Source organism: Clinocottus analis, unplaced genomic scaffold (genome assembly GCF_023055335.1).
Source record: "Clinocottus analis isolate CAN_PGR_092001 unplaced genomic scaffold, fCliAna1.0.p SCAF_26, whole genome shotgun sequence".
Lineage (NCBI taxonomy): Eukaryota > Metazoa > Chordata > Actinopteri > Perciformes > Cottidae > Clinocottus > Clinocottus analis.
Window position 1 is genome coordinate 1,947,388 of NW_027175998.1, and position 27,753 is coordinate 1,975,140.

General features: G+C 46.0%; 1 protein-coding gene across 2 annotated transcripts in view; it reads left to right on the top strand.

Moving 5' to 3' along the window:
- Positions 1-27,753, top strand: part of LOC137794809 (trinucleotide repeat-containing gene 6C protein-like) — a 46,040-nt gene that overhangs the window by 12,092 nt on the left and 6,195 nt on the right. Inside the window, exons 4-16 of one of the 2 annotated variants that reach the window (XM_068591824.1) lie at positions 8,442-8,861; positions 17,326-19,914; positions 20,917-21,153; positions 21,461-21,627; positions 21,744-21,818; positions 22,044-22,101; positions 22,325-22,467; positions 22,745-22,891; positions 23,775-23,918; positions 24,760-24,879; positions 25,583-25,666; positions 26,104-26,371; positions 26,759-26,923. In XM_068591824.1, coding sequence (XP_068447925.1) covers positions 8,442-8,861; positions 17,326-19,914; positions 20,917-21,153; positions 21,461-21,627; positions 21,744-21,818; positions 22,044-22,101; positions 22,325-22,467; positions 22,745-22,891; positions 23,775-23,918; positions 24,760-24,879; positions 25,583-25,666; positions 26,104-26,371; positions 26,759-26,923 — 4,617 coding nt within the window. The remainder of the gene's footprint in view (positions 1-8,441; positions 8,862-17,325; positions 19,915-20,916; positions 21,154-21,460; positions 21,628-21,743; positions 21,819-22,043; positions 22,102-22,324; positions 22,468-22,744; positions 22,892-23,774; positions 23,919-24,759; positions 24,880-25,582; positions 25,667-26,103; positions 26,372-26,758; positions 26,924-27,753) is intronic. The other variant, XM_068591825.1, reaches the window with a different exon arrangement.

Consider the following 27,753-nt stretch of genomic DNA (forward strand, 5'->3'; position numbering starts at 1 on the left):
AGTGGCAAACCTTTTTTAAAAATCTGCTACCGTCTGCTAGCGCCCGTGCCTACCTCTCCTCCCGCACCGCGAGCAACAGCTTGGCCATCTGGGTGTCGCTGTTGGGCCCTAACAAAGGTCACCGCAGCTTGCCTCCAACTCTGACCCGTCTATTTAATTGCCCTCCCCGTGTTTCACCAGACCAACTGTGAGCTCGGCCTATTATCCGAGTTTCAAAGCCTCCACTCAAAGCTAGCTGCTTCTGATTTTGAATGCTTGCGCTTGAGTGATTGAAGATGGAAATAAATTCAGACCTTTCCAGGCTTCATTATAGTCCGGTCCGAAATGTGTGCGCTATATCTGTATGTGGAATAGGATTTAACGAGCAACCGAGAACTTAAGGAGGGAACAAGGACATTTGAATGTGCAGAGCGTTTGTTTTTTAATATTTGTATTATTTTACTGGGTAGATCTGCTTCACATTCACACCTGGAAGCTGTCTTTTACAACCGCGGTTTTATCTGCTGCCCGCTGACCACCTTCACTCGGGGCAGTTGGCGTTTAAAGCCCTGCTCAGCGGTTTGCTTGTGGCGTTTGTTCAGGCGGTTGACTGAGAAATGGCCCGTGAGAATTATGTGCTTGTCAGACGGTGCAAATCCCAAAGTGTGATGTAGGCAACAATGGACTGGGGCCTCGGCACACAGCTCTGTGTCTGTTTCTATATGTTTTACATTTTTGTATTTAGTTTGGCACTGTGCAACATGTTGGAACTGAAAAGTGAGCCAACACTCTTCCTCAGTGGTGCTCTTGACAAGCTGCAGCTGTAACGCATTGCCTGATCAGAGACCTTTTTCATTTGGGTGGAGGTCAGGTGACTGGCTCTGGTTCTAGTTTGACTGCCGAACATCTCATCGGAGGTCTCATTTGTGTACGTGCCCCGCATTGTTCATTGTTTCATTTCAAACCCAATGTGGTTATCGCGTGCATGTGGGCTGTACCAAAGTGTCACTGGACGAGAGTCGAGAGAGAGAAAAAATTGAAAGCCTCCGCCTGTGAGAGAGGCCCACAAACAGGGAGGGCTGGGGGGGGAACGAGACAGTGGGAGGAGACTAGAGTAAGAGAGAGTGTAACCGGGCGTTCCGGGGCCGGATGAAAGCGAAAAGAAATGAAGGAAAGGAAGTAATGAAGCAGTGAGCACTTTCGAGGAGTGCCAAAAATGACGGTGCGAGTATAGAATCAGGCTAATGACGTGGACATTTGTTTTATGGTATGTTTAATGAGAGATAGAGCGAGAAAAAGACATAGAATGAGAAACTAATTGTGTGTATGTTAGCGGGCGCTCATGCAGACCCAGAGATAACGGGAATAGGGGGAAGCGGGCTCGCGGACCAGTTTGAAGACTAATCGTGTAGCGAGCCTTCAGGACCTCTGAGTTTGCGTACTACCTCCCATCGGCAATATCGCTTAGAAAGAAGGTGGCATCAACAGAGTGAGTTGAGTTTTCATGTGTGACTCTAGATAATAGAGGTGTGTGTATGTAGGCAGGCAGGCAGGCAGGGAGAAAATCAGTATGCGGTAGTGATTTGTGTCTCTCCATCCATATCGGGGAATTTTGCCTCCCTTATACACTCTCAGAAATTCATAGACACATGCACATCGCACCGCTCCTCCCCCACCTTTCAGCGACTTTCTCTTGCCTTTCTCTCCACAGGCCTTCCTTGGTCCCAGGCATTTCAATTTGTTTGCGGTAATCGATCTCGGCCCGACGCGCGTTCATATGTATGAAAATGAGATAAAGCCTCGGCGCAGCGGAATTAACTCCTCTGCCCCCCATTAGGCATGGAGCTTCTCCGAACGCAGGGTTTCCAGGAGGCAGGGTCCCGCTGCCCTCCCGCACCTCCCCCCCTCTCCCCCGGCCTCACACACACACACACAGACTGGACCTCTGATGCAGCTCCGTCCCCTCCCCCTGGTCCCCATTACCTCCGAGGGATGCTGATTATTCACCCCCAGCACACACGCAGCTTCATCACAATCTCTGCCACCACTGCAATCACAATCAGTCAGTTTGACTGCTGCACACACCTGACAAAAAACATGCACATGCCACGACACACACACACACACACATATTCGCACACACAGGGGAGTGCGTGAGGAGTATCTGGCGGGCATTATTAAAAGACCTGCACATTTCTCAGCGACAGCGACTTGCAGCAATTTAAATCTACTCTGCGACCGAAAGAAAACGCTTTCGTTTTGAAAACGCAAAGGCCATAATATGCGCACACACACACACACACATAGTATTCAAGTTCGCAGGAAGTTGCATAAACGCAGTTTATGAAACTGCACGCAGAAAAGTCCCAACACTACCCCAATAAGGCTTTTCTCAGCGGCGAGAGGCGGCCACAAATGCCAGTGCGTCGTATAACCCGGCATCGGATTAATTTGCCATTTCACATGCTATTAATTGCGTCAACACTTTTGAAAAGGGTATTTCATGAATCACAATCTAATTAGAGGCTAATTTGCTTTAGCAGTCGGGCTGCTTTTCTCTTCTGTTAACCACAATTTATAAACACTCCATGAATTAATAGTGTATAGCTTGTGAATTACATCCCGTGGATTTATGACTGCCAAGCATAATTTCTTTCTCTAAGCCATCCCCCGCCCCCAGTGCGCTCACCCGGCATGCATGTCAAGTGCGAGAGGCGAGTGAACGATGGAGGGTGGAGAGACGGGGGGGCAGAGTGAGAGGAAACAAGAGGGGAGCACGAGCTCCAACAATGCTTCCTCCCTCTCTGCGTATTCGTTGTTGTATGATCACTCACAAGCTGCTGACAAGCGAGCCCATTCGACGCCTCGTTCCCCTCCCCCATGACCCATCACCTCTGTTTCACGTCACACATCGGGGCAGATTAATGGGATGGAGCTCGACGGATATGAATGACAGTTCAGCCTGCGCTTTGAGGCAAAGGTGTTCACACACACTTATGTGTGTGTGTGTGGTTCAAAGACCGGCGGCAGGCGTTCATAAAGGGATCCTCACACTGGCCATTGTGGGGCAGCAGTTAGACCTAAACCAGTACCACCTTGCCAGTTGAATTTGACTTGATGAGATTGTTTCAGTGGGGGCGTATAATGCTGACATTATAAGCAACCATGAGAAATCACATTCGAATGACTGGTGCCCCCCCCCCCCCCCCTCCTCCTCCCCACTGTGCTCCTCATGCTCTTTGTCTACGGGGGTCTGATTGTGGGAGACCACCTCATCAGCCGTAGCATGTTTAAAATGCCACGCACCATGCTACATATCTACCAAGTTCAAAAGACCTTTCTCCCGCTCCTCAGGCAGTCGACGCCCTCAGGCACTGACCTCGGACCGAGGTGTAGTAGTATGATGCCGTTCAGCGTGTTAGCTCGTATCAGGGCTAAAGAGAAAAGGAAAACCTTAACAGGCCGGAGAGGCACAGCTGAGATGAACAACCGAGGAAAGAGCTTGGCTTTGAGAGCGGGGTGGTCACTAATTAAAGAGAGGGGGGGGGGAAGAGGTGCGCTATGGGAAGAGGTCACAGGAGGCACAGGCTGAGGGAGGAGAGGGTTAAGGGGAGTAGGGGGGGGGTCACGAGGCAAATGGAGGTGCGTGAGGCAAGTCCCTATAGCAACGGCCCCGTTGTCGGAAGGGTGAGGGGTGAGAAATGTTTACCCTTTTTTTTTTTTCTTTTCGCGTGAGCGAGGGTGTTTCTGTTCTCCTCCACTCATACTGACAGATGGGACCCCATAGAGACACGCCCACCCAGCCCTCCCTCAACCCCCACCCCCCCAAAAAAAGTCCCCTCTGTGTTACCTCGATACTGTCGTGATGCAATACCTCGTCCCACTACCTTCACCAGGGCGCGGGAAAATGCTCCTTCTTTCTCTCTTGTGAGTAAAAAGAGAACGTATACAAGTGTTGTACACGGATAATGTGATGTCATTCCCTTCCTCTACCTTCCTTTGCTTTCACTGGATCAAGAAATGTGCCCCATTGTGTGGAGGACATACAGCTCCCCCCCCCATCTTCTATAAACACAGCTGCATAATAAAGTGGCTCTCTGCAGACAATGGACAGAAGAGATGTGGGAACCTGCGCCGCCTGGCACTCAGGGAGCCAATCACAGTCGTGCTTGTACAACAGTTGTTCTGGTTCGATAACCGTTACCCACCCCCCCACCGCCTTACGCTTTGCCTCCATATGGATTATGAACCCTATATCTGATTTCTGTATGCGTTTCACTCCCCTCCTTTCTTAATCTATGCTCACTTGCTCTCTATCCGTACACGGTTGCTCTTTCTTTCACTCTGTAATTAACCATTTAGTGTGAAGAAGGGCTATAATTAAAAGTTTGGTGCAAGGTTGCGTAGAGCACCTCAGCTGGAGGGTTTAATGGAATTTACAGTGCACTTGATACGAGATGCTAATTTAATTGGCTCTCCTTTTCAACTACAATTAGCGGTACCAAGGCCACAACCACACTGGCAGTCTCAATGTGGTTTTCACAACACCAACCTAAACGCGTCGTACGTACCTATGCCAGTGGAGTTGCCGACGTGATTATTTTTAGAAGTCTGCTTTTGTCTCTCTGCATCATTACTTGGTTTTTTACCCAGATGATATCTAACGGTTACCGATGTCTTTTGTTCTTCTTCCTTTTCTCTTTTGTGAGTAGATTTCTTTTTTCTTTTTTTTTTAAATAACAAAAGCAAGATATGTAAAGATAAAATAGATGATCACCAACTAGGTTCAATATTAGAAGCCGTCAATGAATAGTTCTAGAAATTAAATTCTCCCACAGGCAGGGCTTAATAAGCGGAGAACCCCCGTTAGTCATCCTAGCAAACGTCACCACTTCACTGTGTGGATTTCATTGCTTCTCCTCCCTGGCAGCACACTCTTCACTTTCCTCATTTAATCTTTTACAGACACACACTCTCTCATCTAAAAGGGGGTTTCCCCGCGTTTCTCTAATTCGTTCCTTGGTCGTCTTTTTCCTGCAACCCCCACCTCTTCAAAAGCACTTACCCATACTGCGTGGATTAAGAAAAGATCCCTCCTGCTCAAAAATAATAAGGGGCGTCTCAGTAAATGTATTTATGTTTGTTCAGGGCAGAGAGGAGCTGTGTCTCTCACATGCTGCTGTTTTCCCATTTTGTGTGTGTGTGTGTTAGTGTGCACACTCACACAGGAGTACATTAATTCTCTCTGATCCACTTGTTAAATACAGACGACACCATAGATGGCGACACATTACCCAGCTGGATAGCAGCACTTTTCATGAAAAATGACAGCTCATTTGAGCTTCTTTTCTTTCTTCTTATCCGCGAGCACAGAATAATGTAATTGAACGGGTTCGTGACAATGTGTTTTTAAATGTATCGTGATTATGTTAAGAGAAGGAATGTCATTGCTGGCGCGGGAGAAATGAGGTGTGGTCATGGGCAACATGAGGGATTCGCAGCATGGATACATCCTTGTTAGGACGACAGCCCATCGCAGTATGAAGCCGCGGGGTGTGCATGAGCTAAGGGACTGTGTTCTGGGTCCACCCGCCTCCTCTTAAGACCGAAGTCTCAGGAGCTCTGGAAGATCCTTCCGCCCGTTTGTGGGCCTGAATAGATAGGATTTGGCAAATTAGTCAGATAACGGATTAAACGGGAATCCCTTTTATTTGAGACGGAACAAACTGTGATTTTTGGTTTGTCAGAGATGAGAACAAAAGTGGACGACGACACAATCTTTGATGTCGCCCCCCTTTGCTAAAGGGTTTATATTTGGTTTATTTCTCTGCTCACGTAACATAACCGTCGCTCTGAATTGAGTCCCTTGCTTGTCATCTGCTCGGGACGTTCGGCACATTAACCGTCGTTTGAATCCTGGGTGCACTCACAATACGTGAAATGAATGTCCCCCTAATCTGAAGGGCTCCTGCACGCAATTTGCAAGTCGTCAGTTTTCAGTTTGAGCAGCGAGCTACACCAAGTACTGCAACGTGCATCCTGGTCGCTCCTGGGCCATTGGGAAGTACTTTTTGTAAGTTCAGGCCTAGAACCAAGTTCTAGCTTTCTGAGTTCCTTTTTTAAAGGGTTAATGGGTTTCTACATAAAGGTTCATGGGACAGCAAGCAGGGCACAACATAATGTTGGACTATGTAGAAAAAAGGGTTGGAGTTGGAAGAGCTGAAAGAAATGGAAAAGGAAGCAATGAGCAGGCTGGAAGAGAGATATTTGGAGTGGGGAGACGCAGGACTGGAAACAGGGGGCAGAACAGTAAGGAAAGGGGGCAAGGCAGCGTGCATTCACCGTTCTGCTGTCTGATTGGTCGAGGCAGAGTCAGGCGGGCCAAGATGGATTTAATCAGAGATGTGCGTCACCAGCTGCAGTTCCAAGCCAACAGCCAGATACTGCTGGAGGGGGCAGGCTTTCTCTCTCTCTCTTTCTCTGTCTCTCTCTCTCTCTGTCTCGCTTGCTCTTGCTCTCTTTCTCTCTCTGTCTCTCGCTCTCTCGTAGTTTGGAGAAAAAAAAGTAAAGCCGCACGTGTTTGTGCCCGTGTGGAAGTGAGCGCGTCTGTGAATCGATGGAAGGAAACCAGGTTTTCCCCTTCAGACGCTGCACTACTACACGTGCAGTCGTTTTCCACGTAGAGGGGCTTTTGTTTTGGAACTGTATCTGGGTTGCCGCACGTTGAAGGGTTTGCTCCATATCACTGCCGTTTCTGTGTGTCAGCACTTAGGCAGCCGTCTGGATTAGTGTTGTGCTCACTGAGAGTGCCTCTGGTGTTGTTTTTCAGCTTTCAGACGAGCTCCTGGCAGACACGCTAAATACCTTTCGCTCTCCGAATGTACTTCCTCCAGTGTGGCTGCGTTGGCCTGCGTGTGTGTGTGTGTGTGTGTGTATGTGTGTGTGTGTGTGTGTGTGTGTGTGTGTGTGTGTGTGTGTGTGTGTGTGTGTGTGTGTCACTTTGTGGTTAATTGCCAGCACTGCAGCAAAGCACTACTGTAGGACGAGTTCACACACTGGACATTAAGCTTAAATGAACAAATTATTTCCATGCCATCAACTTCCTACTATTTCATGCTTTATACTTTTTTCCCGTTCCCTCCCTCCAAACACACACACACACACACACACACACACACACACACACACACACACACTTGAGTGAGGGCAGTCTCAGCTGTTTTAGAGCAGCCGTATCTATAGAGAGTATAGAAAACAATATTCATCTTATTTACCCATTTAGAACAAGAAACTGCAGCTCATTTTCATTTCCTCGTAGGTGCGTACAGCCGCAGACCCCCACCGTCCTCCTCTTCGGCTTCCCAGTAAGAATTATTCGGTGTCAGACAGTATTTTTTCCCCTCTCTTGGCCCCCCGAAGAGGAAACTTTAGCCAGGCCAATCTGTTTGGTTGCTAGCTGTCCAGGTCCTGCTAATAATAACACCTCTCGGCTAACGCTCAATTAGATGGCTGGCCGGTCACTGCAACCACAGGAAAGGGGTCAGAAAGTGTGCGTGTGCGTGTGCGTGTGCGCATGCGTTCATGCGTGTGCGCGCGTGCGTGCTGAAGAGGAAATGAAGTTGTCTCGGCGCGTTTGTGTGTTCAGTCAGCAGAAAAAAACATGACCTTTTCATAGAGTGTGTCTGGGCAAGTAACATATGTTCGACAAAAGGCTGCATGAGGCCGTAAATTTAAAGGGACAGTCCACACCAGCGTGCGGTGCATGCTAAAAGATTCAATTATTCCCACCTGCCTGGTACTATACATCAAATAAGAACACACACATTTAAACTTCCGGAGACTTCATGAACATTTGTCTGGTTCACATTCTCCCCTGCAAAATTGGACCGTTCCATCACATACTGCGACAATATAACCAGGCAAGATACAGATATTATGTTGTGAGACTAGATATTGTCTTTTGTGTATCGTAATATGTCATAAGTGTTGTCTTTTCCTGGTTTTATAAGGCTGCATTAAAGTAAAGTGATTCAACTTTCTTAACTCACGGGACTGTTAAAGCGGTTGAATTATTTGCCTTGTTACACCAAGCTGTTATATCCACATTACTGATTAATATGTATCAAAAATCAAAGTGTCTAAATATATTGAATGTTTTTGAACATTTTCCTTTCATAAAGTAATCATTTAACACTAAAAAAAACAAACATGATTTTGATTACCATGGAATTGATTAAAGTGAACACTCAGGAAAACCACACTTTCAGACATTTCCACTGCAGGGTTTACTCCGGCCCCGCCCCTCCCAAATTCCAGCCACAGTTATTTTTTGTCAGTTATCACTACAACCCAGCCAAATATCGTTTTGTTTCTATAAAGGTCTAATAATGAGTGAACCCAGACATTAATACCTTGCTCCCTGCATGTGTCTTTCTCTGTGCCTGTGTGCTGTATCCATCCAGTGCCAGAGCCTGCTCCCACTAAGCCCAGTCCCGGCCCACCCCACCACCACCAACACCACCATCACCACCGCCCCGCCAGCCCTACGCTGCCCCTCTCCTCCTCCTCTTCTTCTGGCAATGGCAAGCGCGCCTCCTCCAGTAGCCAACTCCCGACCCAGACTCCCCAGCAGTGCCAGTTGTCCTCTGCCAGTGCTCGCTACCCGCCCAGAGAGGTGCCCCCGCGCTTCCGCCAGCAGGAGCACAAGCAGCTCCTGAAGAGAGGCCAGCCACTGCCTGCAGGAGCCCTCAGCGCGCTCACCCTCTCCTGTTCCTCTTCCTCCTCCTCGTCTTTGCCCTCATCGTCTTACTCCTCTCCTTCCACGACTACCAGCAGCACTTCCCCAAACTCGGCCACGTCCACTGTGGGCAAACGCCACCCAGGTTTGTGTAAAAAGCAGTAGACAAACAACAACACAAATATGATTGCCCTGGATTGGGCTCCTGGTTTTTATTTCATGTTGAACTCTGGCTATGTGCAAATTGTTTCACCCTCTAAACTTCAGTGAGACAAATCACCCCGTAACATGCAGGAAATCCTACATTGTTTTTTGTCCTAGTTTTTTTTTTTTAGGATCCCACAACCAGCTTAATCTCAGGGTTTCAGATTTACTGCACTGTAAGCGTAATAAATTCAATGATTATAATTGAAGTTTAACGGCACACCTTCACTTCCTGTCGGTGTTAAAAGGATGCCGAGATGCAGCTCTTAAGTGATGTGTAGTAGTCTGACTAATTTAAAGCCAACTCAAAATGTGAGACTCGAGTCTAAGCTGTTTTCAATTGGCTGCTGCCCTACTTTCCATTTCTCTGGCCTTCTGATAGCCGTCTGCTTGTTTCCAACTGTGCTATTAGTGTGCAGGTCTGGATACAAGTGCTTCTAGCGTTGGCAATAATAACGGCAAATTCTTTCCAAGCTGTGGGAAAAAAAAATCTTGTTTAGATGTTTTAGCCAAAGTCAGAAGAACATGGTTAAGTTCTTCAAGCCTCTGCACGCTCTTCTGCTCAACCGCACACATACACACATACACACACACACACACACACACACACACACACACACACACACACACACACACGCACACATACACAAAGACTCACACTCTCAGACCTCCATAGCCAGCGGTACTTTTTTAATGAAGTCACCTGTGGCCCCTAAGATCATTAATACTGAACCTGCCTTCAGCTGCTCATAGTGCGGCTGCTTTTGTGTATTTCTATGCAAGTGATGTGTTGATAAAGGATGGCCATGATTTATTAATATCATAGCCATTATACATATTCTTTGCCCCCTCATTCTTTGGACATTGCAGTGTTTCTTTTCACATGTGCACTCAAGATTTCTTTTAGATACATTTTTAGACATTTTCTTAGGTGTGTGTGTGTGTGTGTGTGCACACATTTGTCACAAAGTGTTTTTTCCTTTTTGTAAAGCAATCACAACCATCTGCTTAATAATCTACACAGACACAAAGCTGCACCACACGTCCACAGTAACTTTGAAGACAGCGCGCATTGTTTTCATCTCCAGGTTAGAAGAAAACACACACGCGTGTCTCTGTTGAGTTTCTCTTCCGTCGGTCTTGTTTTGGCAAGTTGTTCCAATATTTAGAGGCTCATTTAATGAGGACTTTCTTTTCGCAAAACGATAATAAACTATTGTCTATTAGTCCCGCATCTGAAACCTCCTATTATGGTATGTATTCTCTGTGCTCTGCTGTCTGGTGCGGTAATTCCCCAATGCCTGTGGGCCAAGCACTACAATTGGCTGCAGGCTAAACTCACTCGAGAGAAGCAATACCTCTAAGCCCTTGAACTTTAAAAAAGAATATGTCTCTCATTTTTGGCTTCATGTTAAGCTCCCCTGGATGAGAGTATTTAACCTTATCGCATCCTTATTATTGTCCTGGTCCAGAGGGTTGTTTTACTGCTTGGCCTTCGCTTGGCCCCACTTTTCCCAGGGGTCATCCCGGCCCATGGCGTTAGTAGCCATTGGCTGGGTTTCCATCTTCTTCCCCTCTCGTTTTGTTTTTGTCTCGAGGGCTTCCCCCCTCACAGCCGGTTTCATTCCGTCCGCCTCGCTTAATGGCCTCAAGCTCGCGGCCCTGTTGTTGCAAAGATTCTGGCGATGCATAATTTAGAGAGTGGACGTTAAACTTCCCACCCTGCACTCCTGCGCCGCATCTGCTATATTTACATAAAACATTGCCGCTTTAGTAGAAGAAAAAAAGCTTAAGAAATATCTTAAAATTGACCCCATTAGAACTGCAATTCTTGCTCTTGTGGTCATTTTTGTAGCGTCATGACGGACAAATAGAAGAATTAAGAGAACAGAACACCTTATTTACGCATGACTTCGGTTTTTGCAACGCTGTCTTTTGAACTTACCCAACCATGTAAGCATATTACATGGTTGATCATGGAGCCAAGAATCATGTGCATCATCATCACAGATAAGATAATAATTTATAGCCCCCCCTCTCAAACTGACTTTCATCAAGCTGGAAACTTGTTCCAGTGTAATCTGTAATTCAGGGGTGAACTCTTGTTTCCAGGACATTTTTTTCTGACCTCTGTGCTGAGGTTACTGTGGCCCAGAGGGACATGATGTTCCCTCACACACTTCCACTCGCACATGCAAACACGAGCGCATGCACATGGATGTAGTGGCTGCGCAGCAGTAAGAACACACTAGTCTGACCTAGTTGTGTCCGCTCAGATCTGTGTCTGCCTTGCAGGCCAGCTGGCTGAGTTTAAAGGGTATGTAAGCGCACACACACAGACACACGCACACACACGCACACACACGTACGCATGTTTAGTTTATAAGCCACTGCAGTAATCGTGGGTAGATATCCTAAGGTGGTTAAATGCGCTTCCTTTGACCCATTTATTTTGGTTACTTTTCTCACATTTGGATCAGGAAAGAAATACATACAGAATTAATTCAAAAGCCATATAGCATTTAAATGCGTTTAATTTATCACATTCCCGCAGGCCATACGCACACTTTCACTAAGTCCGAAAGGTACCCGCCCCCCAAGACACCTCCCCCCTCTCTAAATTCAACATTCACACCACTCCCACGTAACCTCCGCTCTCCGAAATCCCATCTAATTGTCCCAAACACCAGACAGTCGCCCCCCGTGCCCTCTCCCTCCCGCCATCACAGTCTCCCCAGCTGACTGGAGACCATTAAGTAGTCCGGAGCAGCCAGCAGCCGTCCAGACAGGCTCCCCAGTAGCAGGTGCTGGAGTGGGGTGGTGGGGTGAGGGGGTTTCTCAAGACTGTGGGAACTGCAGCCCAACAGCTGTTTGTTGGTCCCTGAGACAGAGCATGCAGCCAGAAGGCACTCAGCTGGGTGCTGTTAAAACACTTGGCCCTTTCATTTGGCCCTTTTTTTGATCTGCAGGTAGGAGCAGTTAAGGTATATTATATATATTTTTGGAGCGCATCTTATTTAAGTCAAGTTTAAGCTCGGTGTGGATGAGGAACAGAGTGTTGCTTTTAAAACAGTGGTCTGTAAAATATACTTCATGTACCTTCTCGGGGGGCATGTGGCTCCGCCTCTTCAAACATGGTACCATTAGGATATATATATATATATATATATATATATATATATATATATATATATATATATATATATATATATATATATATATATATATATAAACTCCCACTTAGATCTTGTATGCTTTAAAATCATAATCACAAGAGCACTTGGCCCTAATGAAGCCTGTGAGGTATAGATTGCCCCGTGTGCACAGGCTGTCACACACACACACACACACCCACACACACATACACACACGCTCACACTCACACAGTGAGAGAACCCCCTAGTGGCTTAATTAATCCAGCCTCTGTCAGGGAAACCAGAGAAGTCACCATGGTCTCGCTCTCCTGTTTTTCCTCCTCTCGGCAGAGGTAAACAGACATGAATAATGAGCTTTTTAAACCTCCTGTGACCATTCCCTCAGTCTTTCTTTTCCTCCCCGCTTCCGGAAAAACAAGTATGCCGTCTTTGATGCGGGTGGTGTGGGGGTGGCCCCTCAAAGGGAGACGGAGAGGGTCTATTTGGGGACAAAAGCCTCCTAAACGTCCCCTCCTGCTCTCCTTCTGGTCTTACGTCACCCCGAGAGAGAAACCAAGCCGAGTCTTCGGCTCGCCGTCAAGCAGCGGATTCCATTTATTGCCGCACCGTTTCTCATAGTCTGCTCCGGTTTTCCCTCACCGGCTCCCTTTCTTTGCCCTCACAACTGCGAATGCGAACCCCCCCTCCCCCCTCATCCCCAAGGCTGCCTCTCATTTCATTCAAAGGGGAGGGGAGAGGCATTTAATTATTGGCTACCTGCCCAGTTCTATGACGACAGCGCGTCTCATTATCGGAAGCTCATCTCCTGCGTATTTCTGTTATTTAGCTGTCGACCGGGTTCTCCAAAGAGAACAAGCCTGCATCTGAACGCACAAACAACAAAAGGAAGCCGTGCTCCCCGTCAGAGGCATGAGGAGCCACAGAGGGCCCCATAGTTTGTATTTTTCATTCACAAAGCGTAATAAGGGACTGCCCTCCTAATTGCAAGCAGAGTGAAAGCAGCACCACATTACTGACACATGGTTGCAAATGGCCGATGGTGATAATTGTCCCCCTTTTTCTTTTCTTTCCTTTTTTTGTCGTTGTCCCCCACCACCCGCGGCTAAATCACGGCTTTGCCAAGAATCAGCAGACCTTTCTATTGGTAATTCTGGGGGAGCGAGTCAAAAGGGGAGCAATCGGGGCCTGTTGAGGTGAAGGGAATAAAAAGAGAGGAAATGGTGTTTTGCTTTAGTCTTAAGTGTGTTCATATTTAGAGGTAGACTCAATAGCGTTAGCATCGATACAGTATAATGCAAGCCAATGGAGTAGTGCAGTGACAGCTACTCCTTTTGTGGAGCTAATATTGTCCCATTTTTGTTCCCCACGTTGCACAAATGCCTGCACACACTATTGATCCAAGCCACTTCTCAGCCTGCCAGCAGCAGCAGCAGTGTGTTGCTGGGTAGTTAGCTCTCGGACACACTCGGAGGATATCTGTGTCAGCACTCAGAGTGGCGCTGGTGCACCTCTCCTCAGGTATTTTTCCACACGCTCGCTTTCTCCCTGACAGCGCCCCCCCCACCCCCTCCTCTCTATTTTTTTCCTTTTTTTAATGGGAGTTTTACGGCTTGTTCCCAGTGTCTGTGACAGGAGTGATAAAAAAAGATGGCTGCTTTCCAGGCTTTGATTAACTTCTCGTGTAACCTATTTTTTCAACTCTTGAGGAAACAAATAGTGCAAACGAGACTGAGACAAAGAGAGGGAGAGAGAGATAGACATAGAGGGATGCACCGGGTGGGCGAGGGGTCTACCGAACCAAATTTTCCTGAGGCTGCAGTCTCTGAGCTCTCTGGCTACGTTTCAGGTCTGATAAAATGGTGGTTCTCTAGCATTGACAGAGCCGGTACAAAACAGACAGAGGGGCAACATCAGTGGGGCTTTTGAGTGACGTCGCAGTTCTCTCCCACCTACAAGCCGCTGAGAGTTTGAAGTGGTAACTGAAAGGACCAGCTGTTTATTGTTCTTATTCTTTACAAATCGACTATGAAAAACAGTAGAGAAAGAATAAAATCCCTCCATGTCAAGAAACACTTCATCAAAAAAAAACATCTGTTCAATGAATACAGTAGTTCAGTTATTGTAACTTTAGTGGAATTCCAGGGCCCTTAAGTACCTCAAATGATTCCTTAATTTGCTTCAGCTCGTTGTATTTTGGGCAGTTTCCGCCTCACAATATATATATTTTCTTAAATGTTTTAAGAATGAAAGTCTGTCATACAAACTGAAACTAGGCCTTTGCCTTGACTCTCAAACCCAATTTATTGTCAGATGGCAGAGAAAACGTCCTCACTGAAGGATCACATGTGTCTTGTTTTTAAGTTTCCAACGCTCCTATATATCCTCTAAAACAATTGGCGAGGTCATAACAGTTGTGAGGGATCACAGCTTTTTTTTGTTGGTCTAAATGATTGTAAACAGACTGGTGTGTGCGTGTGTGTGTCATGAGTCTAGTGATAAGCATGCCTGGAGAGTGGAGATTAGTGTCTTCAGGCGAAGATTTTGCTCACAGCCTCTGTGGCGTGTTGCGCAGGATCTTAAAGACACATCTCTGCTCTGCCGGCGTGTTTTTTTTTATTTATTCCCTGAATTGACTGGATTGTTTTGACCATTGGGTCTTTATCTTGTGATGGATAACCTATCTCCATTCTGGAAAATCACTGCAACAATCTGACGGAAACTAATAGCGGAGTAATGGAAGGTAAAACGGCTTAATTGCCAAACAAAGCAAATATTTTACAAACACAGCCTGGGTCTTCTAATTAAAGGTTAGTGAGCCACGCTTAATGCAGCAGCTCAGGAGGGGTAGCCAGACATGTATTATTGTCTGGGAGGCTTCTAATGCTCGCTGGAAATGACTGCTTTTTATTGGTTGTGGGTTGACATCACACTTTGTTCAAAGTGGAATGTTGGAAAACACCCAAACTGGGATGAATATGTAGCTTTCATGTTCACATTTAGTTTAACGATACACAATTGTTTCCCATTCTTACTTCTACAAGTTTCTGGATGATTTTTTATTTTTTTTAATACGCTTGCCTCGTGAGGCATGTGCACTTTTGAGAGTCCTCGCGGTTCTCATTGGTGTTTAGCCCATTTCACGAGGCCGGCCTAGTGGTTTGGATGTTTGCATGCTGGATCGATAACCTCCCTGCTCCCAGCCACCAGCATTAAAAAGATCATTGATTAGCTGCCTCCCACTGATTGATTACCCCTTTACAGCATTGAATCTGTCTATTATTACTCTCTCCCCCACGAACCCCCCTCCTCTGATTGGATGCTTTTGTGCCTAATGAAATTGCCTTTGTGCGTGATACCATGTTGTAAAGAGAATTGTTGTAAATGCTCTGTTTTTGGAAGTGTGCTATTGAATTTGTTAATCATGCTTAAAGCTTGAAAGACAAGATTTAAATGCATTTACTTAGTTCTCTGATATTGATCAAATATTCATCTACATCCTTACTAGAGCTGGAAATCATTAGGCACCTCACAATCCGATTTAGAGGGCTACAATGCAATCAGGAAACAATTATCGATTCATGGTTGTGCATCAACATTTTTATATACATTGTTTTTTCTCATTATAACTATCTATATCCTTTTTTTCTGAAACACTGCATATTTGGGATAATTCACAATTTACCACCATTATAACGGATGTAAAGGATTATAAAGGACATGTGTCAACTGGAGGGTGAGCACCAATAATAAAATTAATAAAATCAGGAGGAGCATCCTCGTAGTAAAAACAGAGTTGTGCATCTTAATCATTTGACCCAACAAGCTACTCTTGACTTATCTTCAAACAAAGCCCCTTGTTATAGGCTATTAGCATTCAGCTGTCTTACGACAATAATAGTTTCTTGAACATGTGGAAAAAGTAAACGTACAGTGATGAAGTGTACGGTTACGGTGACACTATATTCAGTGGCAACAGATGCCCACGTGTACCGTGTTACTGCCACCCTCCACGCTTTCCTCAGAGACTTCATGACTTTAGCTTTGGTTTTGTTGTAGAGCATCGCTGTGTCCATAAAAACGTGGACGTGGATGTTGTACCTCAGTTCCAGTGTGTGCAACAAAGCGATAAAAACTCTTGATTCTCAATGACTTTAGTGCTGCAAAAAAAAAGCAGCAGTCTACTTCGTGATTCCATCCCCCCTTTTTAGGTTGGACAGAAGACGAAGCATAATGCTCCCATAATTCTCTTTTAAGCCATTGTATCAATATTCAACTGCTCGAGCTGAGCCGTTCTAATTGTTCAAGAGAGAATCGCGATGCATCCAATAATAGCATACACATACGGATTCATGTATATGCAGGTAGTGAGAAGTTGGCAGACACATGTGTTGTAGTCACACAGGTTTTAGAGGAAGTGTTTTGTGGTTTTGGAGGAGGAGTATGCCCGGCGGAGCGTTGGGAGTGATGGATGAGGAGCCGTCCTGGATTCCTTCCAATAAATGAGCCGCGTTCCACTTGGGCTTCCCTTCACAGCCCCAGCTAGTGAAGCCACGATGGAGACGGATGGGCCTCTCATTGCTGGGTGTTAGAGGAGAGCAGAGGGGAGAGAGGGAGGAATTAAAGGGTGGGGAAAAAGAAAGTGAGAGGAGAGACATGGGCAGAGAGAGACAAGGGGGAAGAGAAGGAATAAGGGAAGTTTTCTGGTGCAATGGAAGTAAGGGGCATAGGAGAGACAGCTAGGGAAGGGAAATTGAGCTGGAGAAAGAGGTTCAGGGAGAAGTGGGATGGGAAGAAAGATGGAAAAAGGAAACAAAAGGGAGGGCTCCATCTCCCTGTTTCTGTTTGGCCGACTGCACCACGGCAAGGATATATGGATATGCCATAGCTGGTTTGACATGTGGCACGCTTGGCTGTGCATTCTGATTATGTGTTGGGTTGTGGAACGTACAAATGTGACCATCTCCTGCCAAGAAGTCTGATTGCTAGCATTAACCAAGCAAGAAGATCAAATTGGTCCAGGGTACTTAGGGCAGCAGCATTACATGATTTTCCTTAGCCTAACCTATTATATTTTTTATTTCTACATCCCTTTCTTACTCGTCTTTACTCCTATTACTCAATCTAGGCCTTATTTCTTCTCTTTTTTTTTTTTGCAATTCCGCATCTTCATATTGAATTATCACACCTAATTTATGTGTTGTATTTCGCTTTTTCACTCAACCATTTTTTTTCTCTCCTCTTTCTCTTCAGACACATCCCTCCAGAGTGGCTCCGTTGCCCAGTATGAGACCTCTCCTTGGGGAGACTCTTTGCCAGTTGACAGCGCCTGCAGTGCCAACACCTGGGACAAAGTGATTATTGACCGAAGTGACACAGAAGCTTGGTCCTCCATCAGCCGCAGTAGTGACCCCGGCCACCCCGCAGCACCAGAATGCTCCTTGGGCTCAGCTAGCTCTAACACAGACACAAGTGCTGTCACTACCACTAGTAGTAATAGTTTTCTGAGTATGGCCACAGGTGCCGCAGGCCAGCAGGCCCACTACTCCTCTCTTAAAGCTAACAATAACATGATGACGGGACCTGGGTCAGCCAACACATGCGGTAGTCGAGGCTGGGGCTCAGATGGGAAACAAGATGGTATGAATGGTGGTCGAGTAGGTGCACCCAATAACTGGGGCTCTACCAATTTGAACTTGAACCTCAATCCCAATGCCAACCCATCAGCTTGGCCTGTTCTGGGCCAGGAGGGTGGTGGAGGTTGTGGTATTGGCCCTAATGTGGTGTCAAACTCTCCATCCCTCCCACCAGGCATGAATGGAAACATGGGAAATGGGAGCCTGGGAGGTGCGGATAATGGTGGGGGAGGTTGGGGTGGCATGATGAGTACTAATGAAAATGATCAACAGCACTCTTCAACTAACACAAGCTTGTCCTTCAAAATGGATCCTTCTAACCTCAACACTGATGGACCAAACCACACTAAGCAGCAGCAAGCTCAGGATCCTATGAGCCCTATCCATGGGATAACTGGCTGGGGAGGCCAGTCACCCACTGAATCATCCCAGCTGAATGGGGACAGAACAAGCAGCTCTGTATGGGGTAGTGGAGAAACCAAGGCAGCTGACTCTCCCAAGGAATCAGGCTGGGACTCAACTCCCTCTGGAGGCCTTTCTGGTTGGGGCCGGCAAGGCAGTGGTGGTGGGAGCAGTGGTAGTGGGGGCTGGGCTGACTGGAAGAAATCCTCTGGTGGCGGAGAGGCATCGAAAGGCTGGGACTCAGTAGATGCTGGTAGCTCTGGTTCAGGCCAAGAGCAGCAACCTAGCTCATGGGGGCAGCAGCCCAGAACAGCCCCAGCAAGCGACGGTAGTGGGGACAGCAACGAAAGTCACTCTGGCCGAGACAGGTCTTCCAGCACGGATTGTACCCCTCTGCTACCCCGGCAGGACCTGGACCCTAGGGTGCTGAGTAACATGGGTTGGGGACAGACCCCTATCCGACAGCACACTGTATGGGAGATGGAAGAAGCCAACTCGGATGAAGGGAAAATGAAAAGCAGCTCAGCCTCCACAGGATGCTCCAGCTCTAATGTTAGACCCTCATCCATCAATGGAGGTACCGTCAACCCAAAAATTGGCCCTAGTCAGAGGCCTGCGTCTGGAGAAAAAAGTGATAATGAAGGATCATCATCTTCTGGCTGGAGAGCCCCTTCAACTCAGCCTATCCAAACTGTATCAGGATGGGGGGACCCCCCACAGTCACTCAGCAAAGCGCAGAATGGCACTAACAGTGGCTGGGGGGACCCTTTGCCTCCCAATGCACCCAGAAATGGAGGCACACCGTCCTGGGGTTCTGAGGAAAAGTCATCCGGTTGGGACGATGGCATGACGAAAAGTCAGCCGACTAACTGGGGAGAGGGCCCCAAAAGCTCCCATGGGTGGGGCAACGGTCATGGCGGTAACAGTAATGGCGGCGGCAACGGTCATGGCGGCAACAGTAATGGCGGCAACAGTAATGGCGGCAACAGTAATGGTGGCAACAGTCATGGTGGCTCTAACGGCACAAGCACAGGAGAGTGGGGAGAGGTCGAGGTCAAGAAGAATGGATCATCCAGCAGCATGTGGGAAGGTGAAGGAGGTAATGGAGGAGGTGGTGGATGGAAGGAGAGCCCCAGGGGAGGAAATAGAGGTGGTGGAGGAGGAGGAAGTGGAGGCGGAGGCTGGAATAAGCCTGCTCCTGCTCCTGCCGTGAGTAATAGCAGCTGGGGGGAGATCCCACGTGTCAATGGCCCAGTGCAAGGAAACTGGGGCTCTTCTAAGCCCCAGGAAAGCGGCAGCAGCAGCAGCAGCAATGGTAGCGGAGGAGGTGGCAGCATGGGCTCATGGGGTGGTCCAGGGACCGTGAAGCAGAACTCATCGAGCTGGGGAAATGGCAGCAAACAGGACCAAGGCATGGATCCCACTGGCTGGGAAGAGCCCTCCCCTCCGTCTATTCGCAGGAAGATGGAGATTGACGATGGAACGTCCACCTGGGGCGAGCCTGCTACCTTGAACAAGACTGGCAACATGTGGGATCGCAAAAATCCCAATAATAACCCAGGCAGCAGTGGCCCGCCGCCCAGTAAGGGTGGTGTAGTGATTATCCCCAACAATAACAACAATAATCACTCTGTTGGCCCTGGCAACAACAATCACCATCACACCCACCACATGCACCACCACCCTCATCATAGCCAGCACCCACCTCCCCTGCAACACCATGGAAACAACAATGGGCCATCCAACAATGGCCCCCCACATCCAGGTGCGGGCCCCCAGGGTAGACCACCCCTCGCCAACCCAGGTAACAGAGTGTGACAGTGCTGTTGTGTTCAATATTTTTTTTTAATATTACTTTAAATGAAAGTAATGATTGATATTCAGAAAATCTTACAACCAATGTTTATGTTTAGAACAAATGCAAAAGACGTAGGAATGTTTACAAACGAATGCAGTAGGTATGTATCAAAAGGATTTTCGTGAAAAGACTCAACATTCTAAAAACCTCACGCTTTTGGGATCCAACGTGTTTATCTGACAGCATACGTATGTTTTACTAAATCGTATTAGGCCTCAGAGTCTGTCTTGATAAGGAGCCGAATCAAATGGAGCAGAGACGATGCTTAAATAGAGTTGTTTTCACTCATTGACACACAAAGTGATAACATTACTAATTAAAAGCATCAATGGTTATTCCATTCAAAGATTATTCCTTAAAATGATTCCCTCAGTAATTACTAAGTAGATACTGTCAAAGGTATTTAAGGCCTCCGAATGGCCATGCATACATAATTAAGACTCTGCAAAGCAAGCTCAAATCACCTCTGCAGCCAGTTCAAATAGGTCTTTTTGAAGACAAAGGCCATGCTCACAGAGATGGCACAGCTCCAACACCCCACACTCTCCTCTCCTTTTGGATTGTTAGTGAAACCATTGCCCCCTGCTGTTTACCAATTGCAGTGCAGCGACCAAAAAGCATCTCCTGACGAGCCAGCTTGTCGAGGGTTTGCTGTGGTCAGGAGGAGGCCGCCTGAAGGGCCTCTAGATATAAACAGCATGCCACTATTCCGTCTCTTATTAAGATGCCACTACAGTGCTGTGGTTTTCAAATACTTGGATTAGCATAATATAGTTTTGCTAAAGGAGATCTGATTTATGCATAAATATAATGTAGATTTCAGACATGTCTTCAATTCAAACTCCTACTACTTGGGAGTTTCCTTCCTTTCATTTTTTAAATGAAGTATAATTGCATGTTCAAATGTCCATCAGTCTATCAGTGAAATTGATCTCTTTTTTTTCCCAGGTTGGGGAGAAATTCCCAATGTTCAGCCCAAGTCAGAGCCTGCTTGGGGAGAGCCAGCCGCTCCAACATCATCTGTGGACAATGGCACCGCTGCCTGGGGCAAGTCCACAGGGGCTCCCCCGGTTGGTGGTGGAGGAGGTGGAGGTGGAGTAGGAGGATGGGGAGACGGTAGTCACGAGCCCTCTGGACCCTACGGCAGGGCCAACGGACCCACAGGTTCTTCAGCCTGCAAGCCAGGTAAGTTGATTTACATAGAAAGTGATGCAATGAGTCGAACATGGAAAATTATTGTATACCAAGATGTAGGACCACCTGCTATTGCTTCTCCTCACGCACACTTTCTGGTTTCTATACTGCCATAACACTCTGTTCCACTATATATGTGAATGGTATAAGTTTTACATGCAGCATGTCCAATAGCCACAGTGGCACCAAGTGGTTAATGTTGAAAATTACTTTTTTTCACCGATACTAAAACACTCTAACAGATAACCAACTGAACGCTTATCGCTGTCATCATAATGTTCTTTCATCACTTTCACAGGTCCCAAACCTATGCAAGATGGCTGGGGAAATGGAGGGGAGGAGATGGGCATGTCTACTAACCAATGGGATGCTGAGGATGGGGACATGTGGAACAGCCCTACATCCCAGGAGAGCAGCTCTTCTTGCAACTCCTGGGGCAATGGCCCCAAGAAGGGCCCGAGCAAGGTTAGAGAACACAATTTTCTCGTCGTGAATATACAGGCAGACGTTAATGATAGGAATCAATGTCATTTAAATAATAATTTAATAATGTTTTTAATACTTTGCTTGTGTGTTGTCAGGGCAAGATGGGCAAGCCAGATGAAGCTTGGATAATGAACCGTCTAATCAAACAGCTCACTGACATGGGCTTTCCGGTAAGTTCAAGTTTTTTTTTATTATCCTAACTAAGCCAAAAATGTGCCACATTCAAAAACAGGATCCTTAAATTAACAAAGCAGAAACATCTGAGAACATGTATAATCAATGAAGGAGGGCATTATACCATCCAATGATAAATACAGCAATATAAATACATAAACTGTTCAAAAAAAAGAGAGAAAACTCTATTAAACCATGCTCATGTTCGTCTTGTGGTACAGAGAGACCCTGCTGAGGAGGCTTTGAAGAGCAACAACATGAACCTTGACCAGGCCATGAGTAAGTCACAACATATTTGCGTGTGTGTGTGCGTTTGTGTGTTCGTGTGTTCGTGTGTGTGTGTGTGTGTGTGTGTGTGTGTGTGTGTGTGTGTGTGTGTGTGTGTGTGTGTGTGTGTGTGTGTGTGTGTGTGTGTGTGTGTGTGTGTGTGTGTGTGTTGCAAAATGCTGACATGCAATGATTTTACTATACTTACATCCACTCTACTCTTTTCTCCTCCCAGGCGCCCTGTTGGAGAAGAAGACGGACCTGGACAAGCGGGGCATGGGCATGTCTGATTACAGCAACGGCATGAACAAGCCCATGATGTGTCGGCCCTCTGCTCTCTCCAAAGACCCCTCCGACCGCACATCCTTTCTTGACAAGGTCAGACATTTTTTTCCAAAAATCCGTTGGAAATGATGAGTGTGGTTTACATTTCATCTTTTGGGGAGCATTTACCTTTACATTCTAACTACTTTGACCTGCTACAAAGACGTGTTATATGTTTTGGCTTTCTTTATCTGGTCATAATCTGTTGCCAATACCAACTTTATTATAGTCTTCTCTCACTTCATTCATGTTTTTCATGTGTAATGATTAGGGCCTTTTTTCCCTTATCTGTTTATTCATACATTAACCATTTATGTTTGCTCTGGTCCAGGATGGTGGTCTGTCAGATGATGCCCCCCCATCACCGTTTTTGCCTTCCCCCAGCCTGAAGCTCCCCCTGGCCAACAGTAGCCTTCCTGGGCAGGGTCTGGGACAGGGCAACCCGGGGCTGGCCATGCAAAACTTGAACAACAGACAGGTAACAAATTGAGCATGCACGCTTAAAGCAGTGTCAAATACATGCAAAACATTTTTCATCAGCAGTCTGTTGATCACAGTGCAAAATGCATCACCCTTGTTGTGAAATTGAACAGCTTTTGCAGGATTTAAGTGTATATGATGAAGGGAAAGCAACAACTGATGAATTTCATTTTTTTTACACACACTTCTCTTCCCACATGCACTCCCAAATCTCTGCACTCACTTATGTGTGTATGACCTTGCCTGAAGTGCCCATTGAAATCAGATAGTTTTGCGCAATCTAATATCATCCCCAGAGGCAGTCATGGCCCAGAAACACTACAGTGTGTCCTTGTAACCCACACAAAAGGCACTGTAAGAGGGCCTTTTTTTGCACTGAATAGAAAGACCTTTTAAACAACATGGAATCCAAAATATGGATGAGGCTATTTGATAAATGGTAAAAATAGATAAAATAGTAACAATTTCATGGTCTAACGCCTTGCTGCTCTGAGTGTTCAATGTGCTTTGGTGAACAAAGTGGAGTGTGAAGTTTGACCTTGAAGGAAAAGGCTTTGAAAAATATATTCTGAGACGTGTCTGTGTGTGTTGGGGGTATCATAGAACCATGCTTTCGGCTTGTGAGTGCACTTAAAGTTGTTGTTTTTTCATCCAATTCAAGTGCACTCATTCATGTATTGAATGAACCGATTAAATTCACAGAGGCCTGAAAACTCGTATCCTTCTTCTCGAGGGGCTCCTTTTGCTGGAGTGGTCAAGAATGCACACTATCTTACCAACTCGGTGGCTCAGCTCTTCAGTTAAGAAATGGCCCCAATGGTTTGAATGAACGGGAAGATTTCGAAGACGTTTCATTGTACCTTCGTTACTCCTGCTTATAGATACCCAGTGGAATGTTTGGCAGTAGTGGAGCAGCACAAACCCGGGCGATGCAGCAGCAGCAGCCTCCTCAGCCACCAGTGCCATCTCTCAGCTCCTCCCAGCCTAGTCTACGTGCTCAAGTGCCTCAGTTTCTCTCCCCTCAGGTAGACACACACAACCATGTGCGGATTTAATGAGGAATATGGAGCTTGGTTCATAACCCACAAGACCAGATAAAAGATGCTGGTGTGAAATGTGTTCTTAAGGACTTGCCTTGTTGAATACCGATGTAATCACAAAAGTTGTACTGGTTGTACCATAACCAGGGAACACAATTTGACTTCTGTACAATGTGAGTTGCATGCAAGATGAGAAGCCAACAGCGAGTTGTATCATTTCATCATCAGGTGAAAAATGTCAGAAGGAACTGACATTCTAGCCTTTTTATTTAAAAAAAAAACTGCCTAAAATCACTAACGTTGATATCTGCAATATCTCCAATTTGCAAACATATGCCGGTTTACCTTTAAAATGTTACCAGGATATTATTATAGCAACTGAGGAGGACCATAGGTGGGGCTGTTGTTCTCTGTGTGACCTACATTTTGTATAGCCTCATATAACACTCGTAAATGATTTTGACAAACTATGATAATACATACTTGACTTTATGAGCTATATTAGAAATATTCTGTTTAATAATCATGAAAGACGTGAAACCTGGACAAAAATGTGTCAAAATATGAATTTTATATGACGAATAAATCCAAAGAGATCTATTTTGTAGACTGGCCAACATCAACATGTATTTTTTTCCCAGCTAACGACACACTATGTCAAAACCTCTTTACTTTACCAGACTCCTCTGGCAGACCCTTCCTCCATGCATGCATGCAGCAGTGACTAGTTGTACCTTGTCAGAAGCTGCTTTTGTACAGTGGTTATGATTTGCAATGACTAACTTGTCATCTCAACTTTCTGTGTCCCCAATCTTCTCCCCCAAAGGTCCAAGCACAGCTCTTGCAGTTTGCAGCAAAAAACATTGGTCTGAACCCTGCACTTTTAACCTCACCAATAAACCCTCAACAAATGACCCTCTTGTACCAACTTCAGCAGCTGCAAATGGTGAGTCAGAGTCCCTCTTTCCATCTATAATAGCAGCTGTATTTAGGTCTGAGGCATGTGTGTGGGCGCTTAAATTTAAAGGAGATGAAACAAGGCAAAACATTTATGTTAAAAATGTATAATATGGATACACGAGCGTCCTATGAAAGTTAAGAATGTGTCTATTTCAGGGTTCTTACAGTCATGGAAAACCTGTAAAAGTCATAGAATTTTAAAATGGTTATTTCCAGGCCTGGTGAAGTCCTTGAAAAAAATAAAATCCCAAAAGTTTTAGGGGAAATAATTAATACGCTTTTAAAAGAAAGACGCTCAAAATATAACCAGTCACACATACAGGCATCTATATAAATGTTTATTCTTTTAATCAAACTATTGTCTCTCATTCATTTGTGTCATTTAAGGTATACTATGTGCTTTGGAACTGTCATTGTAGTTTAAATACTACATTTTATCACTTTTTACTGTTTACACTACATGTTTGGTCATGAAACTTTGGTTTAAAGTCATGGAAATCCATTCGTCAAAATGTGTATGAATTTGAAAACACATGAGAAAGTAGAACTCAAGTGAGTTAGAATAAGAAAAGATGTATCAGATTTCATGTATCAGAGCTGACCCCTGTTTCCTACCATGTTGCATTTGTTTCCCTCCATCATTGCCTTTCTTTAATCGGCGTGTTGTGCTTTTGCTTCCCTTCATATAGGCGTACCAGCGTTTACAAATCCAGCAGCAGATGATGCAGGCGCAACGCAATGTTTCCGGCCCCATTAGACAACAAGAGCAGCAAGTGAGTCCACAAATGCATCATCACACAAATATTATGATTTTTCACATGACACCGTTACGGCAACAGCGGAAAAAAAATAACATCATGCATCGTTACGACAGGAGTTGCGCAAATGTTTTATCGAGATCGGCATGTGAACAGGTTACTTCTCGTTTAGCGAGAGCCGGCAATTCTGTCTTCCTTTTTGTTCTCCTTTTTTGCAACGTGGTCTGATATCAAGAAAACAAGCCTGTTGAAAGGGGAGGAGGATGGGGGCTTTTGTGCTTCCTCCTCACCGTTTTCCCTACTTTCCATAACGCATTGTTCAATATGCTCAGAGCATCCTTCCCTCCCGTTCTGTTCTATTATTATTTTTAATCTTCTTGTTATCCTGCCCCTCGCTGCTCAAAGCGTCTCTTATGACACATTGTTGTGACACCGCCTCTCCGCTCTCCCAGGTTGCACGTACAATCACCAACATGCAGCAGCAGATCCAGCAGCACCAGCGTCAGCTGTACCAAGCGCTGCTGATGAAGCAGCAGCAACATCCCTCTCACTCCTCCTCCGCCGGTCTGCATAACCCCGGCGGCCCCTCCGGAGGACACGGTTCCGGCAAATCAACCCATGACCCATACGCAGGCGCACACCAGGCTCCGGGCCTAGCCGACACACTGCACACCAAAGAGCCGCCGTCTTCGCCCAACGCCTACAGCAACTACCCTCTCTGTGAGTCCGGGATGGGGACGGCTGAAATGGGACGGGGGGTGGGGATGTTTTTGTGCAAACGATTTGTAGCTGGCTTGTTGAGAATAGTCATTTTCCTCTGCAGCCTTTGAGGTGCTGTCACGCATACATTTGTATTCCTACCACACTGCGTTGTCACCCACAGTCCATTCAGTGAATGCATCCAACTAGAAATGGTCCAAAGCCATTTGTCTTGAACAAACAAATGCAAATTCACATTTAGGGGATTCCATCTCGACGTCTGACAACATATAAATGTGTGTTTGTCCTGTTTTTGTTTTGAGCTGCTGGGGTTTTAACATCTTCTACCACTGACTTCCATATAATGAACACTTTAAAGAAATGCCTTTTCTGTGTGTGTGTGTGCAGCTGGACTGAATCCAAACATGAATGTAAACTGCATGGAGGTTGGGGGTATGTCCCTGAAGGAGCCCCCCCAACCCCAATCCCGCCTGTCCCAGTGGACACACTCTAACTCCATGGACGGCCTCTCTGGCAACTCCTCACACATGGAGAACAACCTCAATAAGCACGGTATGTCGGAGAACAACACATTATTCTTGACAGCCACTGTCTCATATATGTCATAATGTAAACTACCACTCGGCAACACGTGTTGTACAATGTCCTTCAACGTTGATTTGATTTTTTGAAGTGATTTACTTCTTCAATAGTTTGCTTCTGTCGACAAGATGGATGTTCAATGGTTCATATATTATTGTGTACTGTGAAACTTGACAATCATGATCGGCCAGCAGCCCAACCTCCCACATATGAGCCTCTCTAAGGTTTGCAGATGAGGAACTCAGCAACTGACACTGACTCGTCATTTTCTCTGTTGTTTTCACACATTCCAACTGCACGCTCATTCTCGCTAAGGCAAAGCTGCTTGAGCTCTCTGTGTTTTTTGCTCTGTCATCACTGAGGTACATGCCCTGCTAAAACCCTTCCTCCCCTGACGCCACCATTTTTCTAAGCTAGGAACATGGAGATGCCATCCTTGGATTTAATATAATATATACAATTCATTGGGGCAATGTAGTGCCAAAGTACATTTACACATGGAACACACAGGCGTGATGGTAACCATCTGCAAAACCACATTTTGACTTGTATCTTGTTCTGAGTAGAGAAACTAACACCGACCGACACCAACTTGTTGACTCCTACACTTTGAGATATCAACAGCGCCGGCCGTTATTTTACACACATTCTGTCTTCAAGCTTATGCTGACATAAGTCATCTTCCATGTTTGCTTTCCACGTGTTACATTTTGACGTCCTTGAAAGACATCCAGAGCACACGGAGATCATCTTACAGTAAACATCCCAGCCATGAGATGTTATTTCGAAAAAAATAATTC